The sequence below is a fragment of the Podarcis filfolensis genome, assembly GCF_964270895.1.
Source record: "Podarcis filfolensis genome assembly, chromosome: 12".
NCBI classification, from domain to species: Eukaryota; Metazoa; Chordata; class Lepidosauria; order Squamata; family Lacertidae; genus Podarcis; species Podarcis filfolensis.
Window position 1 is genome coordinate 9,942,793 of NC_139614.1, and position 27,325 is coordinate 9,970,117.

A 27,325-nucleotide genomic window follows, 5' to 3' on the forward strand; every position below is an offset into this window, starting at 1 on the left:
GGGACAGAGCTGCGCCTAGCGTAACCTCCATGGTAAATTCAGGTGCACGTGTATGTGCCTTCTTCCTCCAGGCGGCCTTGACTCTGATACCTTCCCTGTTGTTCGATCAGGAGGGAGGAAGCAAGGGATCACAGCCTTTGCCAAGATAATAATAAAGGCAGATGGCCTTCTCGGTAGTGGCACCCACCCTGTGGAACACCCTCCCATCAGATGTCCAAGGAAAATAAAACAACTATCTGACTTTTCGAAGAACATCTGAAGGCAACCTCGTATTGGGAAATTTTTTAATGTCTAATGTTTTACAATATTTATGTGCTGTAAGCTGCCCAGAGTGGCTGGGGAAACTCAGCCAGATGGACAGGGTATAAATAAGAAAATTATTATTATTAATAATAATAATAATACAGTGGTACTGTGGTACCTTGGTTTTCAAACGCCGAAAACCCGGTAGTAAGTGTTCCGGTTTTCAAACATTTTTTGGAAGTCAAACGTCCAATGCAGCTGTTTGGCTATTGTTTCTGGGGCGCCTCTGGGGCGCCTGCACCAATCAGAACATTTCAGAAGTCAAACAGACTTCCGGAATGGATTAAATTTGGTGCTTTTGTTTTTGCTATTTTGCGTTTTTGTTTTTGCGGCTTTCCGGTTAATTTGTTTTTGTGGAACCCAGTTCAGCTATTGATTGATTAGTTGTGTGACTGCGGAAATGGATAAAAGCCCCCCCCCCATCCAAACAATGACTGTCATCAGTGCAGGTAAGGGAAAAAAAATTAATTTTTATCATCTACAATAATGTCTTATGTATTTTATAGTATAGTACATTATTGCTTTCATTTTATGGATCAACGATCTCATTAGATAGCAAAATTCATGTTAAATTGCTGTTTTAGAGGTTGTTTTTAAAAGTCTGGAACGGATCAATCCATTTTGCATTACTTTCTATGGGAAAGCACGCCTTTGGTTTTGGAACAGACTTCCAGAATGTATTAAGTTTGATAACCAAGGTACCACTGTAATAATAATTTATACCCCACCCATCTGGCCACACTGGGCAGCTTACAGCACATAAAAATAAGATAACAATAGTTCAGGTAGACTGGGTGCTGTTGGTAAAAGAAATCCCCATTCTACAATTTTTCCCCCAGAGGCTGCTGTTCACATTTGCATTTTGCTGTAAAGCCCTGATGATGCTCTGCAGCAGGTACAAATTTCAAAAGTGTACAAATTTTGGGTGCTTAGTTTTTCCTCTTCCTCTTTAAACAGACAGTGTGTTGTATCTAAAATGTCCTGTATCTTTAGTATAGGTGAGATATGCCTTCCATTTTATTCTTCATGTGTGGCATTATTCCAAGTTGTGTTGTTCGCTTTTAAATTGCATGTTAGGCTGTGCTCTAATTGTCTGTTTGTTTTTTACTGTGAATTGAAGAAAGGGCTCTGAACTAAGTCCTGCAAAAACTTAAACAATAAATTCCAATAAAGCCAATGTGGTGTATTGGTTGGTTTTAGATTAAGTCAAGGGAGACCAGGGTTCAAATCCCCATTTGTTCATGGAGCTCGCCAAGTGACCTTGGGCTATTCACTGTGTCTCAGCCTAACTTTTCAGGGTTGTGAAACTAAAAAGAGGATGAGAGAACCATATATACCACCCTTGAGCTCCTTAGAGAAAAGGTGAAATATGAAGAAAGAAGAAGAAACTCCCACCACAATAATAGTCAAATAAGCCAACATTACTAGCAGACATTTTAAATTCCAATTTGAAACTAATAACACTGCAATATTTGGCTACTTATGGGACGGGTGCGTGGGTTCATTCCACACCAGAGCAGAGGGGAGAAGAGAATCAGACGTTGAACCTTGTTTCCCTTAGCTGGGTGCACTGTATGTGGTTGACAACTGAATTGTTTTACTGGTGGTGGTGGTGGTTGATGTGATGTAAAGTTCACTTTTCAAGCAATATGCTTACTAAAGCTGTTAACAACAGCAATTCTATATAAACACCCATATCAAGCAATCCACAGCATCTAGGTATAAAATGCAAAATGCAGAGGAGGAAAAAACACTGTTTTTAACAGGTAATTTAAACTACTAAGGGTTTCTGCAGATCTTAGCTGGACGGAAAGGGACTTGCATAGTTGTGGCGGGGTTGGGGGGACTATTGAGAATGCCTTCTCAAGTTTCTGCATACCAGATTCCAAGCGAATGCAGCACTCTCAAGAGAATCCCCACCAGTTCTCAGTGTCTGGGGCAGGTGTATATGGGAGAAATCCTTCCGTTAGATACCTAAATTCTGAGACAGGCTTTGCTTTGCTTGTCAACACAAGTAAAGTGAACTTAACATAATAGTTTCTAGGCAGTCAGTGCAACTCCTTCAAAACTGGTGTAATGCATTCCTAAGTAGGCTACTCCATTTAACTGCCTAGCCATTAGCTCCGGCTTCTCAACCTACCTTAAGGGTAGCTCTACCTACAAGTGTGGTACAATAATCCATTCTTGAGAATGCCATGGTGTGGATCACTGTGGCCTGGCTATTCCTGTCCAGGAATGGCCATGGCTGGCATACCAGCTGAAGCTGGTAAAAAGTACTTTTTGCCACTTGCACCTCCACCAATAGTGATGGCTCTAGGTGCGTCCCAAGCTATGTACTTCCTTCAGAGGCAGTGTGATCTCATCCAGAACAAGGAAGCCTATTCAGTTCCTGGACATGGGAGTTACCTATACACAGCAGCTTATGAGGATCCAGCCCACAATGGTATCCAAACATGATTTGTTATACTTGTTCAGATTAGTCTTCACATTTTTAATCTATTTGCCACTGCAGTTCCCACCACCACCATCCATGATCTCTGGAGTGCACAAATTTGGAGCGGCTTTGGGAGCCAGCCCAAAGTTATGGTTGCCACCAATCTCTGCCAATTCAGGAAGGACTGTGATATTATTGGTTTTGAAGCTGACTTTCAGAGACACTGGACAGCAGCAAGTTCTGATATTTCTGAAGCACAGTACAGTCAGGGATTTGTCTTGCCTTCACTTTGGGCCATCTAAACAAAACAATCACTGTTGAGGGGCAGTCGAGGACCTCATGACATACCGGTACATATATAAAAAGGTAAAGGTACCCCTGACCATTAGGTCCAGTCGTGGATGACACTGGGTTTGCGACGCTCATCTCGCTCTATAGGCTGAGGGAGCCGGTGTACAGCTTCCGGGTCATGTGACCAGCATGATTAAGCCGCTTCTGGCGAACCAGAGCAACGCACGGAAGTGCCGTTTACCTTCCTGCTGGAGCGGTACCTATTTATCAGGAACTGTTGGCATAAATGTCACTGGAATTTCATCCAAGTGTAATAATCTCTTTCCTCATCTGTAGTTATCAATGTTTCCAGTATGCCAAGGCCTGATCTGTATAACTTGACCTTTATAACTCTGTAACTTGATTAAACTAGTACGTAAGCCACACACTTCTAGGAATTTGGCCTTTTCTGATGAAGTAATCAAATAGTAGATTAAGTTATTTATTCTTTATGTGAAGAATGGCTGTTGCACTTCCCTTCTTCCCTTCCAGTCCATTTTTTTTTCTTTTGTGTTATGTCATTTTATATTGCAAGCCTGAGGGCAGATACCTTTTTTCTCTGGAGCATTTGGCTAACAGGTGGGATAAAAATTGAATAAATTCTAAGAGAATCTGTGTAAACTATAGCTATGGGTTGCTTTTTTATTTTGACAAGAATACATGGCTATATGCCCTGCTTCCACATTTCTTTAGCCCATTCTTTTTCTTTTGAGGTACTTAATTATGTCACAATCTCTTTTGTTAATTTGAGGTTATCAACAGGTATCTAAAGTAAGAACCTTGTGTGATTTTTTTTCTCTCTTTCTCTGGCAATGATGCAAGTGGAATGGTTTTTTTCCCCTTAAACAGGGTTGGATTTTTTTTTAGAGCAAGCTGATTGAACCTTTGTGGTGAGTTTTGGGGGTCATCAGATATTGTAAGGTACAGTTGAAATGTCTGTCTAGGACGAGGTAGTTCATATATTGCAGAGAAATCCTAGTGACTAAATTGGTCCCCTAGTGTTAGTACTTCAGAATAACCTTCCAGAACATTCAGATAACCATAGGTGGTACGTAGCAAGAAGGTGACTTCTTAGGTAACTCAGCTCTGTTTTCAGTTAAGATTTCGTCAAGAGTAGCCAGTACCTTGGGTTTCACTTGCATCTGTGGCTCACTAGCTGATAGATCAGTTAACACTTGTTGGCTTGCACTCTTTATAGACTGAAGTTTTCTCTGTACTAGATAAATGGTGTTTGCTTTTTGTTCACATGATTTAAGGCAGACTTTTGTAAACTGGATTGGTGCATAGTGTAGTTCCCAACTACCTGATATGAGCTAAAACTGCTGTTTCAGTAAGATTTCAATATTGAATTGATAAAAAAAAAATTTAAAATGAGAGTTGCTCTTTCTCTTGTTTCTAATGCTATCTGAAGTTGAAAAAGGTGATTGTAGTGCAGCTTCTGGTGTTGACATATCATTTGTAAATCCTGCTTGGAAGTGCTTGTTTATCCAGAATTCAGTTGAAATACTTCTGCTTGTTTTGAAAACGATGCCATGTGTTAATGTGAAGTAACTGAGTACATGATGAACGGTAGTTAGCAGACTGGCCCACATAGTAAAAATTTGTAGGGCTGATGAGTAAATCCCTGGAGATTTTGAGGCAGATGGTATCTCACCATGTTGTCTGGGACTTGTAAGCTATTAGCGTAATGGAATCTTTAGTTTTAAATAAACAATGTCATCATTTTTTCCCCTTCTGTTTCTTTAGTATCAACTTGATATAACTACAACAGTGTTTATGAAGAATGGGCAAGATTCACTACATAAATTAAAACAAAGTCCCAAATGTGTAACTTTTTTGTTTGTTGAGAAGCTAGCATGAAATAGCACCTGAAATATCTGTTATGCTAAATGATAAGGTGTTAACTTCTGCTACAAGTGGTTACATAATCATGGTGTCTACTTGTAATTTACAACTGTTTACATATTTTTCTTCATTCTAGAGTTAGGTTGCCATTGTGGGATGCTGTATAACAAACATAGCATGGCTCACTCTTGGTATCAAGGAAGAGGCTGCATTTTATGGATCTCTCTCCCAGGAAATTCAGCATGCTGCCTCTTCCATTTAGATGGCCTTTGGATATCCTTTTATTCCATGGTTTATATTCCACTTTATATGGTTTTAAAACTTATTCTTGCTGGCTCTTTGGTTTTTGCTGATGTGTTTTATAATCTATTGGATACTCTAGATACTGTGTTTTAATTGTTTTGTTATTTCATAATTATTTTGGTTACATGAGCTGCCTTACAGGAAGCAATTTTAAAGGTGGAGTAAAAATACTTACATTCAAATAAATGAATAATATTGCTGGGGTTCAGCATACATTCAGAAGGAGAATTGTATTCAAGGATACTGTTTTCCTGGAAACAGGACTGCCGCTTCCAGCTGGTATACCACTGGCCTTCCCATTGAGTAATTTCCTTGTTGCTAACAAAGAGAAGTAAGGCTTCTGAGATCTAACACTGTCACCTGTTCTCATTTCAGTGATGTTCTGGCACTGCCCATTTTCAAGCAAGAAGACTCCAGCCTTCCACCTGACAGTGACACAAAACACCCACCATTTCAGTATGTTATGTGTGCTGCAACGTCTCCAGCTGTCAAACTACATGATGAAACCCTTACTTACTTAAACCAAGGTTAGCATTGTTCCTCTGAGCAGACTTCTGCTGCTCTTGTATATGGCTACATTTTAATAAATTTTAAATGTCTGAAATAATAATCGTTGTTCAAAATACTTGCTCATTGTAAATATCTGTGCTTGTTTTGGTATCCTGGTATGTATAGAGACAACAAGGAAAGGCATTAGATTTTATAGTTATGAAACTGGAATACAAACATTTCCATTAACAGGAAATGTGTGGTTTTTTCTAGATGCTGGCTAATCCCAACATCAGATCTTTGTTCTTTGTTTCTCTTTAGGAAAAAACCAGACTTGAAGTTCTATTGAGAAATAACAGTTGCAGTCAAGGTTAATAGTATTGCTAAATAAAATAAAGTTTAGACTACGAAGATAGCTTGTGGGGTATGAAATAAGTTTTTGAGGGCTCTTAGACCTCTAACGTTATTTATGCATTGTTTTCGATTCAAAACCTTCTGGTGCTTAATATATTCTCCTAAACGTTCCTTGGAATGCTTGGTGTAATTTAGTCATCTTGGCAATGTAGTGTTTTAGGAAGTGCAATAAGTTAAGGAAAAAGTGTTCCTATGAGATTACCTATGATCCCCAATACATTGGCACATTTAAGAAAATGCATTTCCTCAACTTTGTTCATGGGGCGGGGATTGTGGTACATTGCTCTTTAAGCTGCATTTATAGCTGCTTTTAAATTTCTGTATTGGGATAAGATTTGTTCCATATGTTCATTTTTTAATATTGGGAAAAACCCTGTTCTTTTGATACTTTGATGCAGTATTTTAATAAATTAGAATCAGTGTTCATTGTCCTAAATTTAATACTAGATTGAGGAAAGCGTCAGATTGTCACGTAATTATTCATAGACGACTATTTGTGTTATATGAATGGGAAACACAAAAAGGAGAATAATTTTGACATTTATTTACTTGTACTAGGATGGTTTCAGCCTGGTGACTACAAGGCTTGATTTCTGTTATTGCTTCTCCATCTCTTGTAGTGTGTTTTAAATCACTGGTTGTTTACAGTTATGTCCATCCTGATTTGTGCATTGGCTGTTTATAAGAGTGTAGGCTGTATTTAAGATGGCACTGTGGTTTTCAAGGCTCTGTTTGATACAGGCACAGACATTCCAGATACGTTGTAAGAACATCATTTAGAGATACAATGTGCCATCTTAAATCAGTAGATAATCAGTAGATAAAAGGTGCCATTTGTTGTCGGCAGAATCTTTAGCTTATAGTAGCTGTCTTCCAATTTCCCTTCTTCCTCACTTTTGCAAAAGGGCCTAAATAATTTTCTTTCCCTCATGCTAGAGGAGCTTTACCATTGTGTATTTTCCCTTTCAGATTCCACTTCCCTCTTTTTAACAGAACAGTTTAAAATTGTTTTAATATAATGTATTGTACTTCAATGTCTTTGAAAGTATTGCAGTAAAGTGGCATTTGGCCAAGGGCACTACATAAGTAAAATTATTATTTTTTCCCTTTGAAAGGTCAGTCCTACGAAATCCGGCTGTTAGATAATAGAAAAATGGGAGATATGCCAGAGATCAATGGGAAAATGGTGAAGGTATGTTGTTGGCTCAGTCCTGATTCCCGTCTCTTGTGATTCTTTGTAGCTATTGGAGCTACTTCCAATGACAACATTTCCCTGTTTTGGCTCTTAAAACTGCAACAAGGAGAGAATGCATCACCCACTTTCTAATGGCAGAAGTTTCAGTATAGGTCTTGGACATCCCCAAAACTTCTACATGGCTGGACTACTGGGATATTCCAAAGAATTCATGTCAGTGGTGTAGGATGTCATTTCATTTCCAGCATTTCTTCCTGGTAACTTTTTAGACCATCCAGGGCTGAGGTCTGAACTGCGTACTTCAGCTCTAAATCCTCCTACTCCAATTCAAGTATATATAGTTCACTCTAAAGTATAAAGGCAGGAACAGTTGAATGTGAGGAATCTATAAGAATATGTAACCATTATTTAATTACCTTTTAGTTTCACTTTTCAGTTGTGGGAAGGAAAAAATTACCTTGTGTGAAGTCTCACTATTCAGAATATTCTGCAGAATTTAATACATGTGGGTTTGGATTTAAAAAAAAAAGGTTATTATACCTGCCTAAAAGGTGGCTCAGTACAAGTGATGCTATCATAGCTTTCTGTATTTGAGATCAGGTATGAGCTTTTGGAGCTTTTACAACACTTTAAAATTTAGATTGGCTCAGAAAATTTGATGTGTTTCCCCTTTCTGCTTATTCCGAGCTAGTCTTGACATGGAGTGAGGACACCCATCACTATTCAGTAGCCAAATAGCCTTCACTCTTTACTTGTGAGCTATTCTCGCTGAAAATCCCTGTTAGACAGACGAAAACTAATATAGAGACTGAATTATGAATTTCTAAACATCTAGGGCTTCTTTTAGTCACAACAGCTGTGAATGTTTATCACCTTAAGAAAAACATACCCTAAGCTGCCTGGCAAGTGGGTGAGGAAACTCCTGGCTCTCATGATTCCCAGTCCTCCAATCTGCTGGCGTTACCTGAGACTTCTAAATCAGTGTTAGGGCTGCAGTCGACAAAATAATTTAGAGTGGATGTCATAGGGTACATGAGCCCATTTTAGTTGAGTTATACAAGTATATTTCCAGCCTGGTTGTTTACCTCCCTTCTTGTTTTCTGAAAGGAAGAATAATATTGCGAAGCAGAGAATGAGGTGTATGTTTTTTACTTAAACTGGGTGCATATTCTTACTCTGGAAGAAATGTCCTTGATGATTATTATATCTTAAAGCACAAGTACTGAGGAACTTGCTGATGGATTTATTGAGCCTGTAACTGATAAGTGACATTTTCCTTACTTTGAATACTAGTGCTACTTAACTGGTGTGATATTTACAAAATTCTAAACGGAGTAGTCTAGTCATATTTGGAGGATACCACATGGCTAATCTGGATTAAATTTTCATTGTATCTAGCTGAATCCAGGTTACAGCTTCTAGTGAATATATATTTTTAACAGGTTCTGTTTTCTAAAACCTGTACAGACTCACTTGCTCTCACATCAGTATCTCCCCCCTCTTCTTTTTTGTGTGTGCCCCGCTCCAGTTTTATATTGCTAACACATAGGTTTGTCCAGTCCCATCAACCTGTATAGTTTTTCTTTGAAATCAAGGTAGCTCAGTTGGTAGAGCATGAGACGCTTAATCTAAAGGTCGTGGGTTTGAGCTCCACAATAGGTGAAAGATTCCTGGATTGCAAGGAATTAGACTAGATGATCCTCATGGTCCCTTCCAACTCTTATGATTCTGTGATACCTCTTTCTCTGGTGCTCTTTATCACCCTGATAGAAGAGAGAGTGCACATAACCAGGTAGAGAATCATCAGAATGTTCAAAGTTAGTTTAAAACTAAGGTATTGTCACTCTGCAGGCTATCTGTGAGAAGCTCATACCTTTGTATACTTCAGCATTCCTCCAAAAGGAAGCATGGTTCTTGTTTGTCTGATTTCATTGCAGTAGGAAAATTTGGGTGGGCATAGCATTGGCACATGTTTACACTGCGAACTAGATATCTGTCGTCTTTTTTTTTTAGAGTATTATAAGAGTTGTGTTCCATGACAGAAGACTGCAGTATACTGAGCACCAGCAACTTGAAGGCTGGAAGTGGAATCGCCCTGGAGACAGATTACTTGATTTAGGTAGGTGTGTTAATTAACATAGCCTCTTCATATGAAGAGATGAATTAACAAGAGAAGTGTTAACTCTTCTGACGTACTATATAGTAAAATTTGAATTGTACATGGTTTAAATAATGCATTATTACGTAGATTACCACAAAGGGCATTGGAAATTCTCTCATTCATTTTGAGATACCCTGTTAGTAACAATTAATAGATGCTGTGATCTAAGCACAAAGATGGTATTTTAATAAAAAAAAAAAGACTTGAAACTTTAAACTAAATTTCTGCATGTTCGTTATTGCTACTCTCAATCTATCCTAAGAGAACATTATTTAAGATGAAAATGTGTAAATGAAATATTCACTGCATTGTTTCCCCCAAAAAACTGTGTTTATTTTATTAAGATATTCCTATGTCAGTTGGAGTAATCGATATAAAGACAAATCCAAGCCAGCTTAATGCAGTTGAATTTCTGTGGGATCCTGGAAAACGAACATCTGCCTTTATTCAGGTTTGAAGATTTGTTTTCTTAAGAAATGATAGTAGTTTTTAATGGTGGGAAAGAAATGTTGGTGATCTTTAATGATTTAAAAGAGCTGAAACACAGTCCTCGCTCTTCTTAGTTGTAACATCACTCTTGTGTACTGTATGCAAGAAGTTAAATAATTGTCAAAATCTTGAAAATAATTTTTTCTCAAATGAAGATTACAACTTGTTTACTCCCCCTCCCATAAAAAAGAAAACTGTAATACTGTAGTGACAAATGAACACCATATTGTGGCTTTTTTTTTTTAACCCCTAGGTACATTGTATCAGCACTGAATTTACACCTCGTAAACATGGAGGTGAAAAAGGAGTTCCTTTTAGGATTCAGGTTGACACTTTTAAACAGACAGAAAATGGAGAATACACTGATCATTTGCATTCGGCCAGCTGCCAAATCAAAGTTTTTAAGGTAAGAGATGCTAATGAACAGCAGGGAGGAAATTGGCGTACAGAGGCTTCTTGTATTTGTTTTTCTAAAGCTTGATTTCTGTGTGTAATTTAATTTTTAGCCAAAAGGGGCAGATAGAAAACAGAAAACAGACAGAGAAAAAATGGAGAAACGAACTGCTCATGAAAAAGAAAAATATCAACCTTCATATGACACTACAATTCTCACAGAGGTAATAATACTGAAATGTTTTCGTTTGCAGAGATAAATTGCACATAGTACACATAACATACTTTAATCTAAGTAATGAATTAGTGTCAAGGGGTGGGTCATAAGCTAAATATATCTAAAAGTAGGCTTTTCATTTGACAGGTGTCTTTGACAAAGAAACAAAGACCCATAAGACTTAGGATCAAGTAGAAATTTATATTTTCTTAAAACATTTGGCTTTGCTCAAACCTCATGTACATGTCTAAAAGCCCTTCAGTGCTGAAAGAAAACTGTCTCAGGATTTGTTTTGTTCTTGTCTGGTTTGAGCCCAGAGCTGTATTTTAGAAGTTATTGAATTTATGGGCAGAGCCTCACTGGGTTCTTGCATTTCTTTTTATTTAAACACCAGTGAGTTTCCTATAGCTTTCTAACGATTGCAGAAGTTTTTAAAAGGCTTTTAAATTTTCCTCACTGTATAATGAAAAGAAATTGATCCACATCTTTGGTGTTTGTCCAGATGAGGCTTGAGCCTATAATTGAAGATGCAGTTGAACATGAGCAGAAAAAGTCCAGCAAGCGGACTTTGCCAGCAGACTACGGTGATTCTCTGGCAAAGCGAGGCAGTGTAAGGGACTTCTGCTTACTTTTCATTGTGCAAGTTATCTTGTGCAGTGTTAGATATAGGACCAATTTCCATCATCCAAGATTAAAAAACAAGGATTTTGTCTGCCTTGGCTTAATTTCGTGCACTTTCGTTTACCCACAAATTACTTCATGCTTGTATCTTAGTGAGAAATACTTCCTAAATCTAACACATAAAAATGTCAGCAGGCCTGTGACTCTTAATAGAAGCAAGAGCTTCAGTTTACACCTGAAATGGCTTTATTGAATAGCTGTATTCTTAACAACTGTTTTCTCTCCTGTAATTAATGGAATGAGAAGTAGCAATATCATTCAGTTGAGATGTATTTTTTTTTATTTTAACATGTAAGTTCCCACAAACTTTTTTTTTTCATGGCTCTGTGTTGTCTAACTATTTGCAGTAATAATACTTTGCTTTCCTTATTAATGGCTTTCCATTTGTTAATACTATTTTTAATTTCCTAAATGAGCTTGGCCTAATCATGTATTTGCTCAATGCAAATATTTATATAATACACTTCTTAAAAGTACAATCTGAGAGTTGAATAATGCTATGTAGGCCTTTATTCTTCCCTTTGTACACACAACAAAATAGGCCTTCTCCATTTGTTAGCATGAAAGCAGCTGCCAGTGAAAGAGCCAGTTCAAGCATATCCAGCTGTTAAAATGTCCTTGGCTAGACTGACAATACATTTGAATGGTAACATTCTCTCTCCTATGAGCTGGCACTTTGAATTCAAGCAGGGGCCCTAATTTGACCCACTGTCTGTTTTCTCCAAATCACATGTACATTCCCTATATAGCTATCTTGATTATCTACTGTAAAAAATGAGAATTATATACCACTCACTCTCATAAAATATCAACCCAACAATGTGTATACAATACAATAAAATGTAAGATGCAGAAAATCAATACAAAATGCCGGCTCATTCTGAAAAAATAAAAAGTAAACAACTGAATAGACCTGTCTGGCATAAAAAATAATAATAATTCATGAGACATTTGAAAGTAAGCCATGCCAAATCTCTACTGGAAGAGTATTCCAGAGTGTGGTACCAGAAACATAAGTGCCTGGCTTCTAGTTGAGGCCAGTCGGACTTCTGAAACATGGGGGATATGTGATATTGAGTGTGGAGCAGGTAAAGTTGCACCAGCAACTGAATGGTTGGGAGCATACAGGGTTGTTCCTTTGCAGGCAGGCCTTGCTGATCAGCTCTGTCAGCAAGCAAATGACAGGTGGCCTTCAGGGAGGTGGGGATTCAGCCAACCGGGCTGAAGAAGTTCCCTATCACTGATGTAGGATGCCAACACTTTCTATCCCTAAGGTGGTCAGTGGTGGAAAGCTCTTGTTGGCTTACAGGATGGCAATCATCACTGAGTGCTATCTTGTGGTAGCAAAAAAACCCCAAAACCTTCCTTTTAAAAAACCACTAAATGTTTTTTGTGCTATTCCTGCTCCTTCCACTGTATGACAACCTGTGAAGTAGATTGGAATGAGAAATAGCAGCTAGCCCAAGATCATCCAGTGAACTTCATGGCTGGTGGTGATCTGAACCTGGGTCTTGCTGCTCTACACTGAATTTTCCCAAGAAGTTTTCTACCCCCACTAGGCTGGTCAAGGTTTCACATGATTCTACCATGTCCTCTTTTTCTCATAGCTTTTGCATTAATGCTTTCAATAAGGATTTCAGCAGTGTCCTTTTGGTCAAGATATAGTGAGAATTGGAAATCTGTTCTGTCCAGTCATGACAATAGCAGAAGAATAAAGAGCTCTTCTGAAAGAGCTGTTCAAACTTGTACTGCAATCATGTATACAAACAGTTGGCTCCTTTGGTTGGAAACAAAAGAAGGCATATCTGAGGGAAAGTAATACAAAATAGAGAGAACATTTACAAATAAATCACTGCTAAGTTCTTGAGTAGAGCTCCATGTAGTAAATAGTGGCCAACATCTAAAACTTGCGCTTAGAATCAAATGTGTACTTTAAGTGTAACTTAAGAAGGCATAAAAGATACTGATACTTATATCTTAGATTTACCATAAATGCTCAGCCTAAAAAAGGTAAGGGGGGTAGTATAAAAAGTTAAAGGGATAGAGATAGTCAAAGCTTTTATCATCATTTCATTTTTAACTGACAGAGGAAGCTTTCTGTGTATAATTATTGGTATACAATTCTACTGGGTCATGGGAAGGATTGGTTGTGGTGGACAAAGCAACAGGCTTACACAGGAGCAGTGGGACGGCAGACCTCCACCCACAGAGAGAAAGAGAGAGAGCTCTGCAAAATCTTAGTCTCTGGTATAACCATCCCAGGGACTATAGGATAGCACCCTTAAAATACAGTACCCTTAAAATGCAGTCATTATTCAGCTAGAATGCATTTGCTTTAATCCAGTGTTAATTTCTGCTTAACTGTCATTATCTTGAGAAAATTATTGATCTAAAATGTCCCATTTAATCATAGGCAGCATGGATTACAATCTCAGAAGGAATATTATTCAGTTAGTATATTGAAAGCAACCATAAAATACATACTGTATCAAAACAAATGTTGAACCTTCACATTTCAGGCACCCAGAAACTTTGTGGCACCTTCTTATACTTATTTCAGTTGTTGATATTGTTTTAAACTATTACATTTAAAGAGAATATATCTTTTTTAAAAAATTCTTAGAATTCACATCTGGAAGTAAAAAATACAAGCATGCATATTTGGGTGTAGCTTCAGTGTGGTGTGCACATCTTTGAAATGCATATTTGCTTTGTCAGAAATCAGAACATGATTTATTGTTGCCCTAGAATTGGGGCTTAATCCCCATCGTGCACCAAAGGCGTGAAAAACAGCCACCTGTACATGCCAGCTTCCCCCTCTGCTTTCTGTGCGCTTCAATTGAGATGAAGTTCTTTCCCTGCCTGTAAAGAGAGAGCATGCATTTAATAATATTTGTACTTAGAAGTAATGATATATAATAGTAAACAATAAAACACAGAACTCTGTGTTTGTCAGGCTTGTTGAAACTATTTTCTTGTTGAATAAAGAAAAAAAGCCTGCTGAGAATGGTTCTGCTCTCTTTTCCCTAGAGGGTGTGTTTGAGAGAGGGAGAAGGGTTATGAAATTGGCGTTCATAGCCTTCTTCCGAATGTGCATGGTTTCATCCTGATAAGAAAATGCAGCAAATTGCTGTGATTACAAGTTTAAAGGTGGTATTCCTCTGAGTACTGGATACTGGGCACAAACAATGGATCACTATCATGTTCTTACTCTGTGAGTGTCCAAAGACATTTGACAGATTGCTTTTGAAAGTAGGATGGTGGACCTTGGACTGATACTACAAGGTATGCATGGTTCTATTCCCACCCACCCTAATCATGCCAAGCTAGCATATGATCCACCAATCCCTTGCAAATGAAGACCCTGGTAAGTTGTGGCTTCCAGCTACAGGGAAGAATCTAAACTTGTTCAGCTGAACATGCTTAGAATCCTCCTCCAGACATTCAGTGGTTCAAAGCAATGCTTCAGAATTAGATAAACTAGGTCAGACCTTTTTTTAAAAAACTAACTGATCAAGTAATGCATTCTGGATATAGGAGCTGGCATGCAGTGCCCTTGGTTGGAGTGCATGTTTCCTTAAAGTATGTGGGAAAAGTTTCTCCCCGTGTTGTGTTGCTGTTTCCCCTTCCTTTCTGTGAGGCAGAATGCGGCTCGCTACAACTGGTTGTAGAATGTGAATGAGAAGCTCAAAAGTCCCCCTCCCTTTTTTTTTTTTTTTTTTTTTTTTTTGTTTGCAAGAGATCTAAAGTTCCTTGCTGTATGAGTGAGGTTCTCCCCTTTCTTGCTTTTGGGTGCTTAACACTGTGCACATTTGAGATGCCATAAAGTTTTGTGGACCTGCATCTAAATTTTAAACTTAGGTTTGTTTCAGTGCTATTAAATTACCATGGCTTCCCTTAGGAAACCATTGGAATGAGTTTTTGGTGAGAGATTTGTGGTTCCTTGTAGGCTTCTGTGTTCTCATGGTTCTTTTGGAGGAAAAAACCATGCTAGTAAAGCCAATGTACATGAGCAGTTTCTGGATATTTCCTAGTCATCCAGCTATACTGGAGCAACCTGAGCAGTGGTAATGCGTGGGCTTACCTTTAAAATTTCCTGTTTTTGTTAGTCACTGAAAACAATCAGTTTATGGAATAGTTTAGAAATTCAGGTATGAAGAGATCTGTTTGTAGGGGGGGCGGAGTCATTACTAAATTTATTATCACAAGGCACGTATAAACTTTTAGTGACTTAGCTTGAGTTGTATGCATGCATAGTAAATATATAATTATTTGATAAAATAAGTGAGGACTGGTAGAGAGCTTTGGAGAAAGTAAGAGTTATGCTCTTGCAAAGTGAAGCCCAGCTTTAATTATAAAACTGCTGTTTTAATGTTTCTCTTTTCTCTAGTGTTCACCGTGGCCTGATACATCTACTGCATTTGTGAACAGTAGCCCTACCCCAACTCCGACGTTTGCCTCTACTCCACATAGTACTACTTACAGTGTCCCAGACAGGTATGCTTCTCTTCTAGCACGACGTATCTTAAAATCAAGATTGAGACTGAAGAAAATGATGCTGTGGAACTTGTATGTGATTTCCTTGCGCTTAATGATCTCTCTTGGGATAATCAGATTACAAGAAACTATAATACAAAGCCCAAAGCTTTACAGAAACATGGAATAGACAAGTTAACCTGTGTCAACATTCCTAGCTTAGTAGTGTAACAGAGGATATTGTATTGTCTCCTGCTCTTAGTGGGACATCCTCCTTTTTTCATGCCGGCCATTGAAAAGTCTGCTGCTATTTTATATTTTAATTAAGGTGTTTCATGTATTGTGCTTTTAGTGTATATTTCTTTTAATATAAATATTGTTTGCCACTTTGGAGGCCTTTGGACTAAAAAGTGGTATGTAAACAAACCATATCATTCAGTCTGCAGTGTAGACTATTGAGGCTGGGTGGCAACTTGTACTTTGTCACAGGCAATAAAATGTCCTGTACCAACCCTATTCTAAGTACAGGATAAGGAGAAACAGCCCAGGTCTGTATTTCGACAATATTTTGTAGTCTTTAGTCTGGAAGTTGAATCCTATTGCAAGTGTGTGGCACTGCTATGTTGTATTGTCTAGAGGTTAGTGTAAAATTCTGCTAATAAGACATCAAAAATGTACTTGTTATAAAATTGCTGGTCATTCTCTTCTAGCAGTTCAGTGCAGGAGATGCTGACGGATAAATGCACTTTAAAACAGCACATGCACTGGAGATGGTTCCTAGTTGGAATTCTAGCACTGAACTCCCAAACTGCTTTGTTAAATTTATGAAGTTCCATCCCAGCCTGAATTTGCAGTGGGAAGTTTGCTGGCAGGAAAATACTCGAGAGGAGTGCCTCTGTATCACAACCTTATAGCTTCAAAAAACACAAGTAAAATAATCATGTAATCTTCCTTTCCGCATCCTTCCCTGTCTAGCAATTCATCATCTCCAAATCACCAAGGAGATGGAATTCCTCAAGTATCGGGAGAGGTGAGTGCCAGTTTCTCATGCTACCAGGAATCCCTCATACCATGTAGATAGAATGCATTGCTTCTTGGTATTCTGAGGAGCTGTGGGGTTGATGAAATGGGCTGGACAAAGACCAGAGCACGAGTGGTGGAAATCTCACTCCCAAGCTGAGATAGAAAGCTGATACATTGTGTCTATCACATGGCCTTGAAGGCAGTGACATTACAGTTGACTGCATGCATTGCATCCGCAAGGAGTCAGCTCCAGAGTTCCATGTTGTCTGGGGACTTGTTACTCCAGATTTGTGGGGCAGACCCTGAAGCACACAGTGCCTAGCTGCAAGTGGTTTGCAAGGCAACTGAAGGACAAGCTTGCTCCAATTTGGAGTTATTTAGATGCCGCTGTCACAGCAAGTCCAGCCCAGTTGTCCAATGCTTTGTCTGGTCCAGTGTTACGGGATCAGCTCCAGTCAGTGCAGCCTGATGTGGACAAGATCCTTAAAGTGATGCATCTAGCCATGCACAGTCTTCGATCACTCCTCTTCCTGGCCAGAGTAGAATAGCCAGGTGCGTCCAGGATGTTACGAAAGCATTGTTGCCTGATTGGGTTCTGCCATCTGCCCTTAAAAAGGCAATGGTGTGGCTGATCCTTAAAAAATTCAACCCTGGACGCAATGGTGTGTAATAATTAAAAGCCAATTGCCAGTCATCCTCTCGGAAAGGTTTTTGGAGAGAGTGGTGGCAAAGAAACTGCAAGTGTTCCTGGATTTTGTTTTATTAGTTATAATGAGTATTCATATTGCTTTAAATGGTGTTTTATTGTTTTGCAGCACCCAGATACTTTATGATATAGTGGTACATAAATACTTTTAGAAAGAAAATATTGTACTTTAAAAACCTAAGAGTGCATATTACCATATAAAATGTAGATTTTAGTAATTTTTTTGTCTTCCCCCAGCAACTTCATCCATCAGCCACAATCCAAGAAGCCCAACAATGGTTGCTTAAACATAGATTTTCCACGTACACAAGGCTGTTTTCAAATTTCTCAGGTACTTACAAGATCAACTTTTAAGTTTGCTTGTTTTTCAAAGTAGCTCTTCATCCCACGGGACTTCATGAGCAATATAGATTTAACAGATAACTTTGCTAGTTATCGGAAATTCAACCCGATTTCTTTTTTTCCTTGTCAGTTCTTTCCAGCATTTTTTATGGTTTTTATTGACACACTTGCAGCATCCCTTCTTCACTATAATCTTAAGAACTGCCTTGCTGAATCAGGCTAAGGGTTCATCCCATTTCCAAAAGTTACTTCTGGGAAGTCCAGAAACAAGTTGTGCAATTAGCATCTTTCTCCTATTTCCCCCCAGGAGCAAAGGAATATTTCCTCTGAAGCATGGAGGTTTAACCAAGAAGTAGACAATAAGTGTCCTCCATGAAATTGTCTAACCCCCTTTTAAAACATCTTGCCATTGGGATGTTTTGGGAAGTAACCATGTTCAATATACTTTCCTCTGTCCTGTATTTGTTGTTGATCTATTTAATTGGGTGAGACTTCTCATATGAGAGTAGGAAAAAGATCACATCACACTAAAGTATGTTGGGGTGGGAAACGGAACCAAAGTCCTAACCAAGCATGACTGATAGCAAAGGATGATGGGAGTTGTAGTCTAGCAGCATATGTAGGGGTCACAGGTTGTCCAGCTGTGCTCTACACAGTCAATAATTTTTAGCACTTCCACCATGTCTTCCCTTAGTTATCATCTAAAAATCCCCAAAGGCTTCCTTTATGGGGAAGGTGCTCCAACACTTGATTATTTCTGTACAATATCTCTTTTGGGATGCGCTATATGTGGTGTTCCACATATGGCAGTTATTTACATAAAACCATGATATTGGAAGTCTTCTGAATAATCTTGTGTCATCTGCAAAGTTGGCTATCTTGCTGCTCACTCCTGATGCCATGCCCTTTATATGACCAACTTAATAGCAACAGTTGTAGCATGATACAATTTGGATTCTTTTTGTACCAAAAATTATATGATTGTCTGCCTTCTCTATGGATTTGTCAATGCATGTTTCCTTAGGCTACTAGTTGAGTTGTGAGTTTCTGTCAGAATTCATCCCCACCAAATAATATGCTGGAAGTGAACTTTCTGCCTTTTTTCATGCTTAGTCACTGATCTAACATGTCTTTGGAATGCACACTCGTTGAGAGTAAATGCGAGATGCTGTGGATAGTGAAAATAGTGCAGGTTGCTGTTGCTACAGCCTTCTCTTGTTGTTCCTACCCCAGTCATTATTGTGTAGAGGCATAATTAGAACCTTAACACAGTTTCCTTTGAATATGGAGAAAAGAGAGAAAACACAGCAGCTTCAGTCTCTGCCTTAAAACAGCTGCTATCCCAAGTGGCAGCAGCAAGACAAGAGGTAAACAACACAGAACCGTAACCTGAGAAACAGATGTCACAGTTGAGACCAAAGCAGAGAAGTTGGAGAAGAGAAAACATAGTCCAAAGGGAAAACAAGAATGTTTAATATTTCCCCTCCCTTAACCATTTTAAATGTTAATTGAAAGTTTTGGGGCGCTTTCCTAAATGTTGGTTGCTACCCGAGGAGGCTAGCTGTAAGGAGTCTTGAGATTTGTTGGCAGAAAACTGTAATTGAAAATGCTCTGTGGATGTGACACACTAATATTAGGGGCTGGCAGGGGGATCCTTGTTAGATTTGAATATGCATTACTAAGGCTTGGATGGGTGAACAGGATGGAGTTGGTCTCACCCAGCTGGGCCCACTCAAGTACTCTGTGCAGCATCAGGGTGAAATTGAGAGTTGAGGAGGGGGTCTATAATGAATCCATCTCCAGGCTCTGTCCAGTCTGGGGGGGGGGCAGGATCTAGAGTGTGTGTTCTTGGCACCCTGACCACCCTGTGATCTTTGAAGGGTGGTATAGAAATTTAATAAATAAGAATATGAATGCACAATGAATGAAGTGCTGCCCGTAATGACAAAATTAGAAAATCCGCTGTTCAGCCAAGTCCCTGAAGCCACGAAACTTCTCCTGCCAGAATTGGAAGGTTGAGCATATCTCCTTTCAGCTAAACATTTTGGAGAGGCCCTAAAGCATTTGCTGAGATGCACTTTAAGCAACAGTGGCATATTACAACTGTGGACATTGCATTCTGATCTATATATTATATGGATGCTATTCTGCTTTATTTCTGCAGGTGCTGATTTACTGAAGCTTACAAGAGAAGATCTGGTACAAATCTGTGGTCCAGCTGATGGAATTCGGCTTTACAATGCACTTAAATCAAGGTAAATATTATCCCTGTGCCAACTCTTGCTTGCATCAGTTTTGTACGAAAGTCTGTTTTAGACTAGAGGGATTTGGGAGATATTAATTTAGATTTTCGATTGGCATATGCCTGTGTGAGCTCATGCAGGAGTTGGAAGTACTGTGCTCAAAAGAAGAATGTTTTGTTGTACACCTTCAGGGCAGGCCACAGATATGATGCAGGCACTGATGAGCTCAAAGGTAGACTGTAAGACTGGTAGCAATGCAGTTGGGCAGTACTGATTTCTTGAAGACGGATGGGTTTGTTGCCAAGAGACAAATCTTCTCATTTAGGTGAGCTATAACCAACCTAAAGTTCTTGAGGTCATGGCTACTAAATATTAACAATTGCAGATTTCTAACTATGAATTAAGCTGGCATAATAGATGATGTTAACTTGCTGTTACTTCTGTTACTCAAGTAGTTATATTACAAAATTGCACCATACACCAGTGTCCTAATTGCTTTAAGTTTGAAGATTAATTCACCACCATTAGACAATCTCAGTGGTTCTGAGATGAGTCATCAGACTAAACAATCTTTGATAGTTTGCCTCAAATGTGAAGTAGTTTGTAAAGAAATAAGTAGTGTTAAAGTAACAAAACATAATGACGTACGTCCATTTTATTTTGTATAAGAGTATTTATTTTTTCCCCTTACATTCCAGGTCTGTTAGGCCACGTCTAACAATCTATGTATGCCAAGAGCAATCAAGAAGTCTACAACTTGAAAGGCAGCAAGACTCAGGCAGTGGAGAGAGCAGGAATGGTGCAATATATGGTATGTGTCTGTCAGGAGCTTATTTTAGTATCAACTGTATTACTATATGGGACTATATTACTATACATTGGAGGATTTATTCATCACTTACAGCCATCTTTATGGCTGAAGGTTTTTTGAGTATTTGTTTGGAACAAATAAAAGTTAAATTTCTACTCTGCCAGTGTGAGTAGTTTATAATGGACAGAACCATTGGAGCTTCCGCAGTACAGAGAGCTGGTGTACACTTTATGTGACCTAATACACAGAAAAATACTGGTGAGGATAAACAACTTGCAAGCACCGGGGGGGGGGGGTAAAGTTACAGATAGAGTCTATCATTTGACATGCTGAGAACAAATACCAGATCGGCAGTAACTGCTCCCATTTTTTATGTAGGTTGGTTAGTAAAACAGAAATGTAAAGTTGACATAGACTAAATGTACGCACATCTTTTTAACTTGTCCCACAATGCAGCCTTCTTAAAACAAATGTTTGAAAAGAAACTGCTGTTAGCAGATGGGGCTTGGATTTGTAGGATCTACATTCAGCTGAAGTGTAGGATTCTATAAGGGGTCCCAGATGTGCTGCTATTTAACATTTTCATGATTGAGCTACGCAAAGGGCTCAAATTTGCAGATAACAAAACTGAGGAAATTGCAAACGCTAGAGGAAAAGCTAAATTTTTATGAATGTTAAGTAAAATTGAGTTTAACAGGAACAAATGGAAAGTGCTGCATGAAAGGATGAACAGTGTGTGATGGTGTAAGGGCTGCATCTATTTAAATCTTATTTGTCTGGGTGAACAGGATCTTAACTGCTTGCAGCAACTAGAAACCATAGCAACTATGAAGTGGCACTGGAAATACCTCTTTACAGGATGATGCAGAATGATGTGTGTCCCTTACATAGACATTATACGCTGCCCCTCTGGCTACGTGGAACTCATTCAGAGCACCGTGTAGGCAGAACATACTTTGTCTTGGTTCAGTTCCAGGAAGTTATGGCAGCCATTGATGGGTTAGGATTCTGGGCCCTGTTTAAAGGATTGATATCGAGGTTGTGCTGATTTCCGTGGTGGCTGGGAAATGTGTTTACAGTTAACGCAAGTGCACCAAACCCCTTGAATGATATGTATGATTTGGCCGCAGTTACACACGCCTTAGTTACATCCTGTTTGGATTTCCGTAACACGATCTTTGTGGGGCTGCTTTTGGAAAGTGCTCAGAAGCTTCGACCAGCTCAAAGAGCTGCAGCCAGATTGCTGACCATATGGACTGCCTTCTTAGAACAGCTTCACTGGCTTCTGGTCTCTTTGCGGGCACAATTCAAAGTGATGTTTATGCCCTGGAAAGCCCTACATGGCATAGGTCCAAGCTGTCTGAAAGACCGTATTCCCTCATACAAGCCTGCCCGAGTTTTGAGCTCTTCAGAGGAGGCTCTTCTCTGGGTCCCGCTACCCTCACAGGCACATTGGGTGGGGATGTGGGAAAGAACCTTCTCAGTGGCTGCTCCCACACTCTGGAATTGGCTCCTTGGATTTGTCCTCTTTGTTCCGACAGACTTTTGGGCACTGACTGTGAACTTTCAATGAAAGGGCTAGTGCTGTGTTGTTTTTATTGTAATTATTTGTATGTTTTAAAATACGATTTTAATTCTATCGATTTTTTTATTATTTTCCACATGTTTTTAATGATTCTTCTTTTTATCGAGTCCTGTCAGGGAAAAGGGCAGGTTATAAAATGGATATAATTAATAATAATAATACACTGATTTGTTTCTTTTGTGAATGGCATTTAGTTTTTTAGAATACAGATTCTAGTAACTTTCACAAAGAAAATAGTGATGGGAAGTCTGTGCTGAAGGAACACTGCAAGAATACTTTAAAAGATATTTTTATTTTAGTTTATCATGCAATCTACTTGGAAGAAATGGCTGCCTCCGAAGTCATGCGCAAACTTGCGTTGGTGTTCAATATTCCTTTGCATCAGATCAACCAGGTTTACAGACAGGGTCCTACTGGCATCCATATTCTCGTCAGTGACCAGGTAAATTACATTGTTTTCAATATATCTATATACTGGGCCCTCGGGTGAAGCGTTAGGACATCCATGGGCATGTTGTTCATAGTAGCCACCCATACCCCAGGTCCCTGCTGTCAGAATGGAAACCATTCAAACTTCTTTTTGAGGTCACTCTTGAACCTCCCACGAGCGTTATTTTTTAAATAATCTCTAGAGTTCACAATGCCTTGTTTCTGTGCTTGTTTAAATTATAGCATATGTCAGACACAAGGTTGCCCCCAAAAAGTTTGGGGCAAATTTCATAATGGTGCTGCTTGGCCAACAAATGCAAAAACCCTTATCAATAAAATGTGGACTGGTTGGTGATGTCTTTAAGCTTGCTACCCCTAGTAGCAAAGCAGGATATTAAAAATAAAATTTAAAGATTACATCTCATTAACCAGGACTTTTAACTATGTAGTTCTCACCATTTTACTATTCTATGAAATCTGATTTTGGTCTATTGCATTTTTTCTCTCTCAGTTCATGTGTTGAGGGAGGCATTTCTAATTATGCTATCCCAAACTCTGCTGACAATGTATTTTAAATGGGAGAAATGCCAGAATACCAGTAAATCATAATTTGTATCTGCAGCAGGAAGAGGTGGAAAATATTGTTCATTATATTATGTATTGCTGCTAGGGACAGATTTCTCAAAGGAATTCTCCACTTTCCTTTTTGAACAGGGAGAAATATCTGTTGTTTGTTGATGGATGGGGATACATGATTTCTGCATTTGCCTTAGCAGCACAATGGATCAGACACAATTTCTGTGTGCTGGGGACAACCCATGCTAAAATGTACTTCAGTTCTGTTTGTATTTTTATTATGGTCAATGGCTTCTAACAAATAAATTTGAATACCTAAAATATATATAAGGGATTATTTTTAATGAGCAGTGGGTTAGAAATCTAAATAAAAGCATTGTTTATTCATAAACTCATCGATTTCTCTGCCATTCCCCCATTAACCCCCTACGGTTCCCCTTCCCAACCTCATTTCTGAAGCCATTTCATCACTTGTGTTTTCTGCTGCTTTGCTATGTGCCACTTTTCACCTTCACCCCCCATGTCTGTGCCTCCACCCCCACTCTTTTTCTGGACCCCCTGCCATTTAATACAGATCATCCCATGGTAACTTTCTGTATCTTCGTCCTTCCCACACCTTGCAGCTACAAAGCACCCTTTTCAACTTCCACCCAATTATGCAACCACCATCCCCTCCTTTTCTGCAGGCCCATTAATGCCCCTGCTTTTATCTTCACCCTGTTGCTGTGCCACCTAATCACTCCCGTTTTGCAACCCTCTTTTTTCAACTCTGACTTGCACACAGGCCATCCCCATTTCCATGCTTCATCCTCTCTCTTGTTCTGCAGCCCCATTTATGCCCAAAGCACATGCTGATATATAGTACTGTAGCTTTAAGCCTGCCAGTTAACTTGTTCTGTTAAAGGTTCAGTTCATGGCTGTTGTACATAGGAGTGTTCGCTTGTTAATGAAATATCTCTTTTAAATTACTACACTGAACCTGGAACTTCATGTTGAAGACAGAGGAGTGAAATACACTGTGTGAGCATATGGAATATTTGAGGGGTCCGTTATTTCTCGCATGACACAGTCGAGTGATGGAAGTTGAAGATGAATGAAAAGGCAGAAGTGGATCCTTAAAACAACAGCAGAAATTTAAGTAAAGCAGGGGATTGAGAGACACCACAAATATTCAAGCAGGGTCTGCACAATTATATTCTTAGGTTCGTAGAGATAAAAAGACATGGCCACATCACTGTCACTCATCATTGAGCACAGTAGAGTTTCCTTTTTTAAAAAATAGCATGCAAACATAATAATGACACTTTTTTACTAGATCAGCAGTATTGAAATGAGGAGAGCAAACACTGAGGCTCAGGTTGCTGCTTGTAAAACAGCTTGGCACTCCTTGTGGCAATTTTGGGTGATGAATGAAACTTGGGTACACTGCTATGCATGTTGCCAGCATGTAGCTGCATTTAATTGTCTTTCTTCCTAGATGGTTCAAAACTTTGAAGATGAAAGCTGCTTCTTAGTTACCACAATAAAAGGTATGCTAATAATAGTGTTGAAAAATACCCTTAGCTTATTTTTTAAAAAACTGCCTATGTGATGCACTGGCTTCCCTGCATTTTTTACTTACCAGTAGTTAGTTAAAACAGACTTGCATTTAAATGTTTTACATTCAGTTTGTTTTTAAATACCTTCCATTATTTGAGTTCTGAAATTGAATATGTTTTAAAGTTGCAACCTGCTTCTCCTGAACTCGGGACTACCTTCAATCACTCTGTATACTGCCATTTAGATATCTTTCAGTAAAAGAAAAAGGAGCTACTCAAGTTACACTTGAAAAAATGTTTTCAAAGTATTTAATTTTTGCTGAATGAGTCTTTCCAGAATTGTGAGATACTTAGGCATAAGAACTGATGACATCTGTCTTTGTAGAGTAGAACGAAAGCAGTCCTGATTTCAAGGTCTTATGGAACCCATAGTTTGGCAGTTCAGTGAGCCCTAGAAAATACTTTTAATAGCATTTTATATTCATGTGCTTTCATTATAAAATTTTATTATAAATTGAAATAATGGCTCCTTTTAATGTTATCTACAGCTGAAAATGGCGAAGGCTTCCATATAATTTTGAAGTGATGTTGCCATACAATATAATGGACTGATATTCCAGTATAGAATGAAGTCATGCTCAAGAATGACAAATAACACCGTCTCTTCAGGGATCTGACTTCACCGTATAGAATGTTTCATATTGAAAACACAAGGTGACCTTTCTAATGAGCTGTTTAGTAGATGAACTTCCCACTGCCATAGCCAAAAGTCCTCATAAGAGGTAACAATGCCGGAATAGCTAACATACAGGCATGGAAAAAACAAAGGAAACAAAGGTGTTTGCCCTTTTTAACATTAAGGCAAGCTATGGCCAGTAGATGCAGTTTGTAGAAGCGTTACTGCTTTCCTATTACACTGTATCCAGTTTGAATGTAAACTTATTCTGGGCATTTACCTTTCTGTGCCAGTTTGTCTATTACTCGCTTGTACCTTTATGCTGATTTTATTTTTTGATGTTAGCAGAGCACATAGTAATTTGTGTGGAAATAAGTAGTAAAAATGATAGCAATCAGGTTTTGGGTCTTGAGAGTAAAGCTGTCAAAACAGCATCCTCCGTGTAAATTGTGTATAAGCGTGAATGTAAGAAGTGTAAATGTCAAAAAGGTGGACTTACTGAAAGTCCTAGCCAGATGAAAATTAAGCATGCAGCAGACCGCATCATCATCCGTACCTATTTGAGAGGATAAGAAGAAATCCTGTGAGGTACAGTACTTTGCTTTGTAATAGGCATGTTACAGAAAATCTGCCTATGCATCATGTCTTTTTTAGTTTTTCTATAAAGCACTACTGCAGCATTTCAATGTTTCACTTTTTGAACCACACTATTACTAATAGTGAGTTGGGACTTCCTCGTGGAGAAAAAGGGAATGTCACTGGCACCAAGGGACTATTCTAAAGCATCAAGCAGGAATCTACAAATCAAACATTGATTTTTGTTACTGCTCTAGTTGAAGACCAGGATCTTCCCATGTGTGAACTGTTTGTTGCTTTTTTCTCTCTGACTGTTGTGGAAAACCATAGTTACAGTGCCTCTTCCATACAACCAAATACTTGATTAGCAGTTGCACAACTTAATGAATGAGCTGCAAAAATGTCCTTAAATGTTGGCTGAAGAGCAGAGAACTATCCAAGGACAGGTGCACATGTCTGCTCTGCGTTAATACAGGTTTGTGGGAGATTCAGACAGAGAATGCTGGTTGTTCCGTCATGGTAGGTGGCTTGCCCCTTAATCAAATAGCTAAAATCTTAACTGATGTAGTGAATATTTGAAGGTGGGAAGAGCAGCATGTCAAATACTGTTCTTAATTTCATTCCCATTTATAATTATGCCTAGGTTGTCTTTATGTTAAGAATGTTGTTTCATTCCTAGAGTAGGATGAGGGCTTACTCCCCACCCCCCCCATGACCTGGACTGTTCTGCACTGATGGGGAAGGAGAGTAGAGTTTGTGAGCATACTTAATTGTTTTGAGTTTTTCTTGCCTATAAATTATTTTGGTTGTACTCGGGTGTCTTCAATGGACTTGATGCATCATCTCATTTTTCTAATCTGTGGAGAATCTGAAAAATGTCACTAAATTATAAAAGCTGTACAGTAGTTTGGTTCACTTGGATTTAATTATGGCACCAGCAAATTGCTTTTTGTTTTTAAATAAGATGTATACATTACATTTCAATTTCAGTAAAAACATTTTCCAATAATGATTGTATCTTTCCTTACTTGCAAAGCAATACTGAAGTGCAGGTGGTGCTGATATCCTTTTGTTTGGACAGAAGCTTTCC

General features: G+C 38.7%; 1 protein-coding gene across 1 annotated transcript in view; it reads left to right on the forward strand.

Annotated features, from left to right (window-relative positions):
- Positions 1–27,244, forward strand: part of UBP1 (upstream binding protein 1) — a gene marked incomplete at its 5' end in the record, with an annotated part of 30,542 nt that extends 3,298 nt beyond the window's left edge. The window contains 15 exons of the mRNA XM_083580131.1: positions 5,591–5,742; positions 7,234–7,310; positions 9,327–9,432; positions 9,819–9,925; positions 10,217–10,369; positions 10,470–10,580; positions 11,076–11,183; positions 15,645–15,751; positions 16,706–16,760; positions 17,697–17,790; positions 19,966–20,056; positions 20,743–20,855; positions 22,740–22,882; positions 24,923–24,974; positions 25,532–27,244. Of these exons, the coding sequence (XP_083436257.1) occupies positions 5,591–5,742; positions 7,234–7,310; positions 9,327–9,432; positions 9,819–9,925; positions 10,217–10,369; positions 10,470–10,580; positions 11,076–11,183; positions 15,645–15,751; positions 16,706–16,760; positions 17,697–17,790; positions 19,966–20,056; positions 20,743–20,855; positions 22,740–22,882; positions 24,923–24,974; positions 25,532–25,569 (1,507 nt within the window). The 3' untranslated portion in view covers positions 25,570–27,244. The remainder of the gene's footprint in view (positions 1–5,590; positions 5,743–7,233; positions 7,311–9,326; positions 9,433–9,818; positions 9,926–10,216; positions 10,370–10,469; positions 10,581–11,075; positions 11,184–15,644; positions 15,752–16,705; positions 16,761–17,696; positions 17,791–19,965; positions 20,057–20,742; positions 20,856–22,739; positions 22,883–24,922; positions 24,975–25,531) is intronic.
- Between the last annotated feature and the right edge of the window lie 81 nt (positions 27,245–27,325).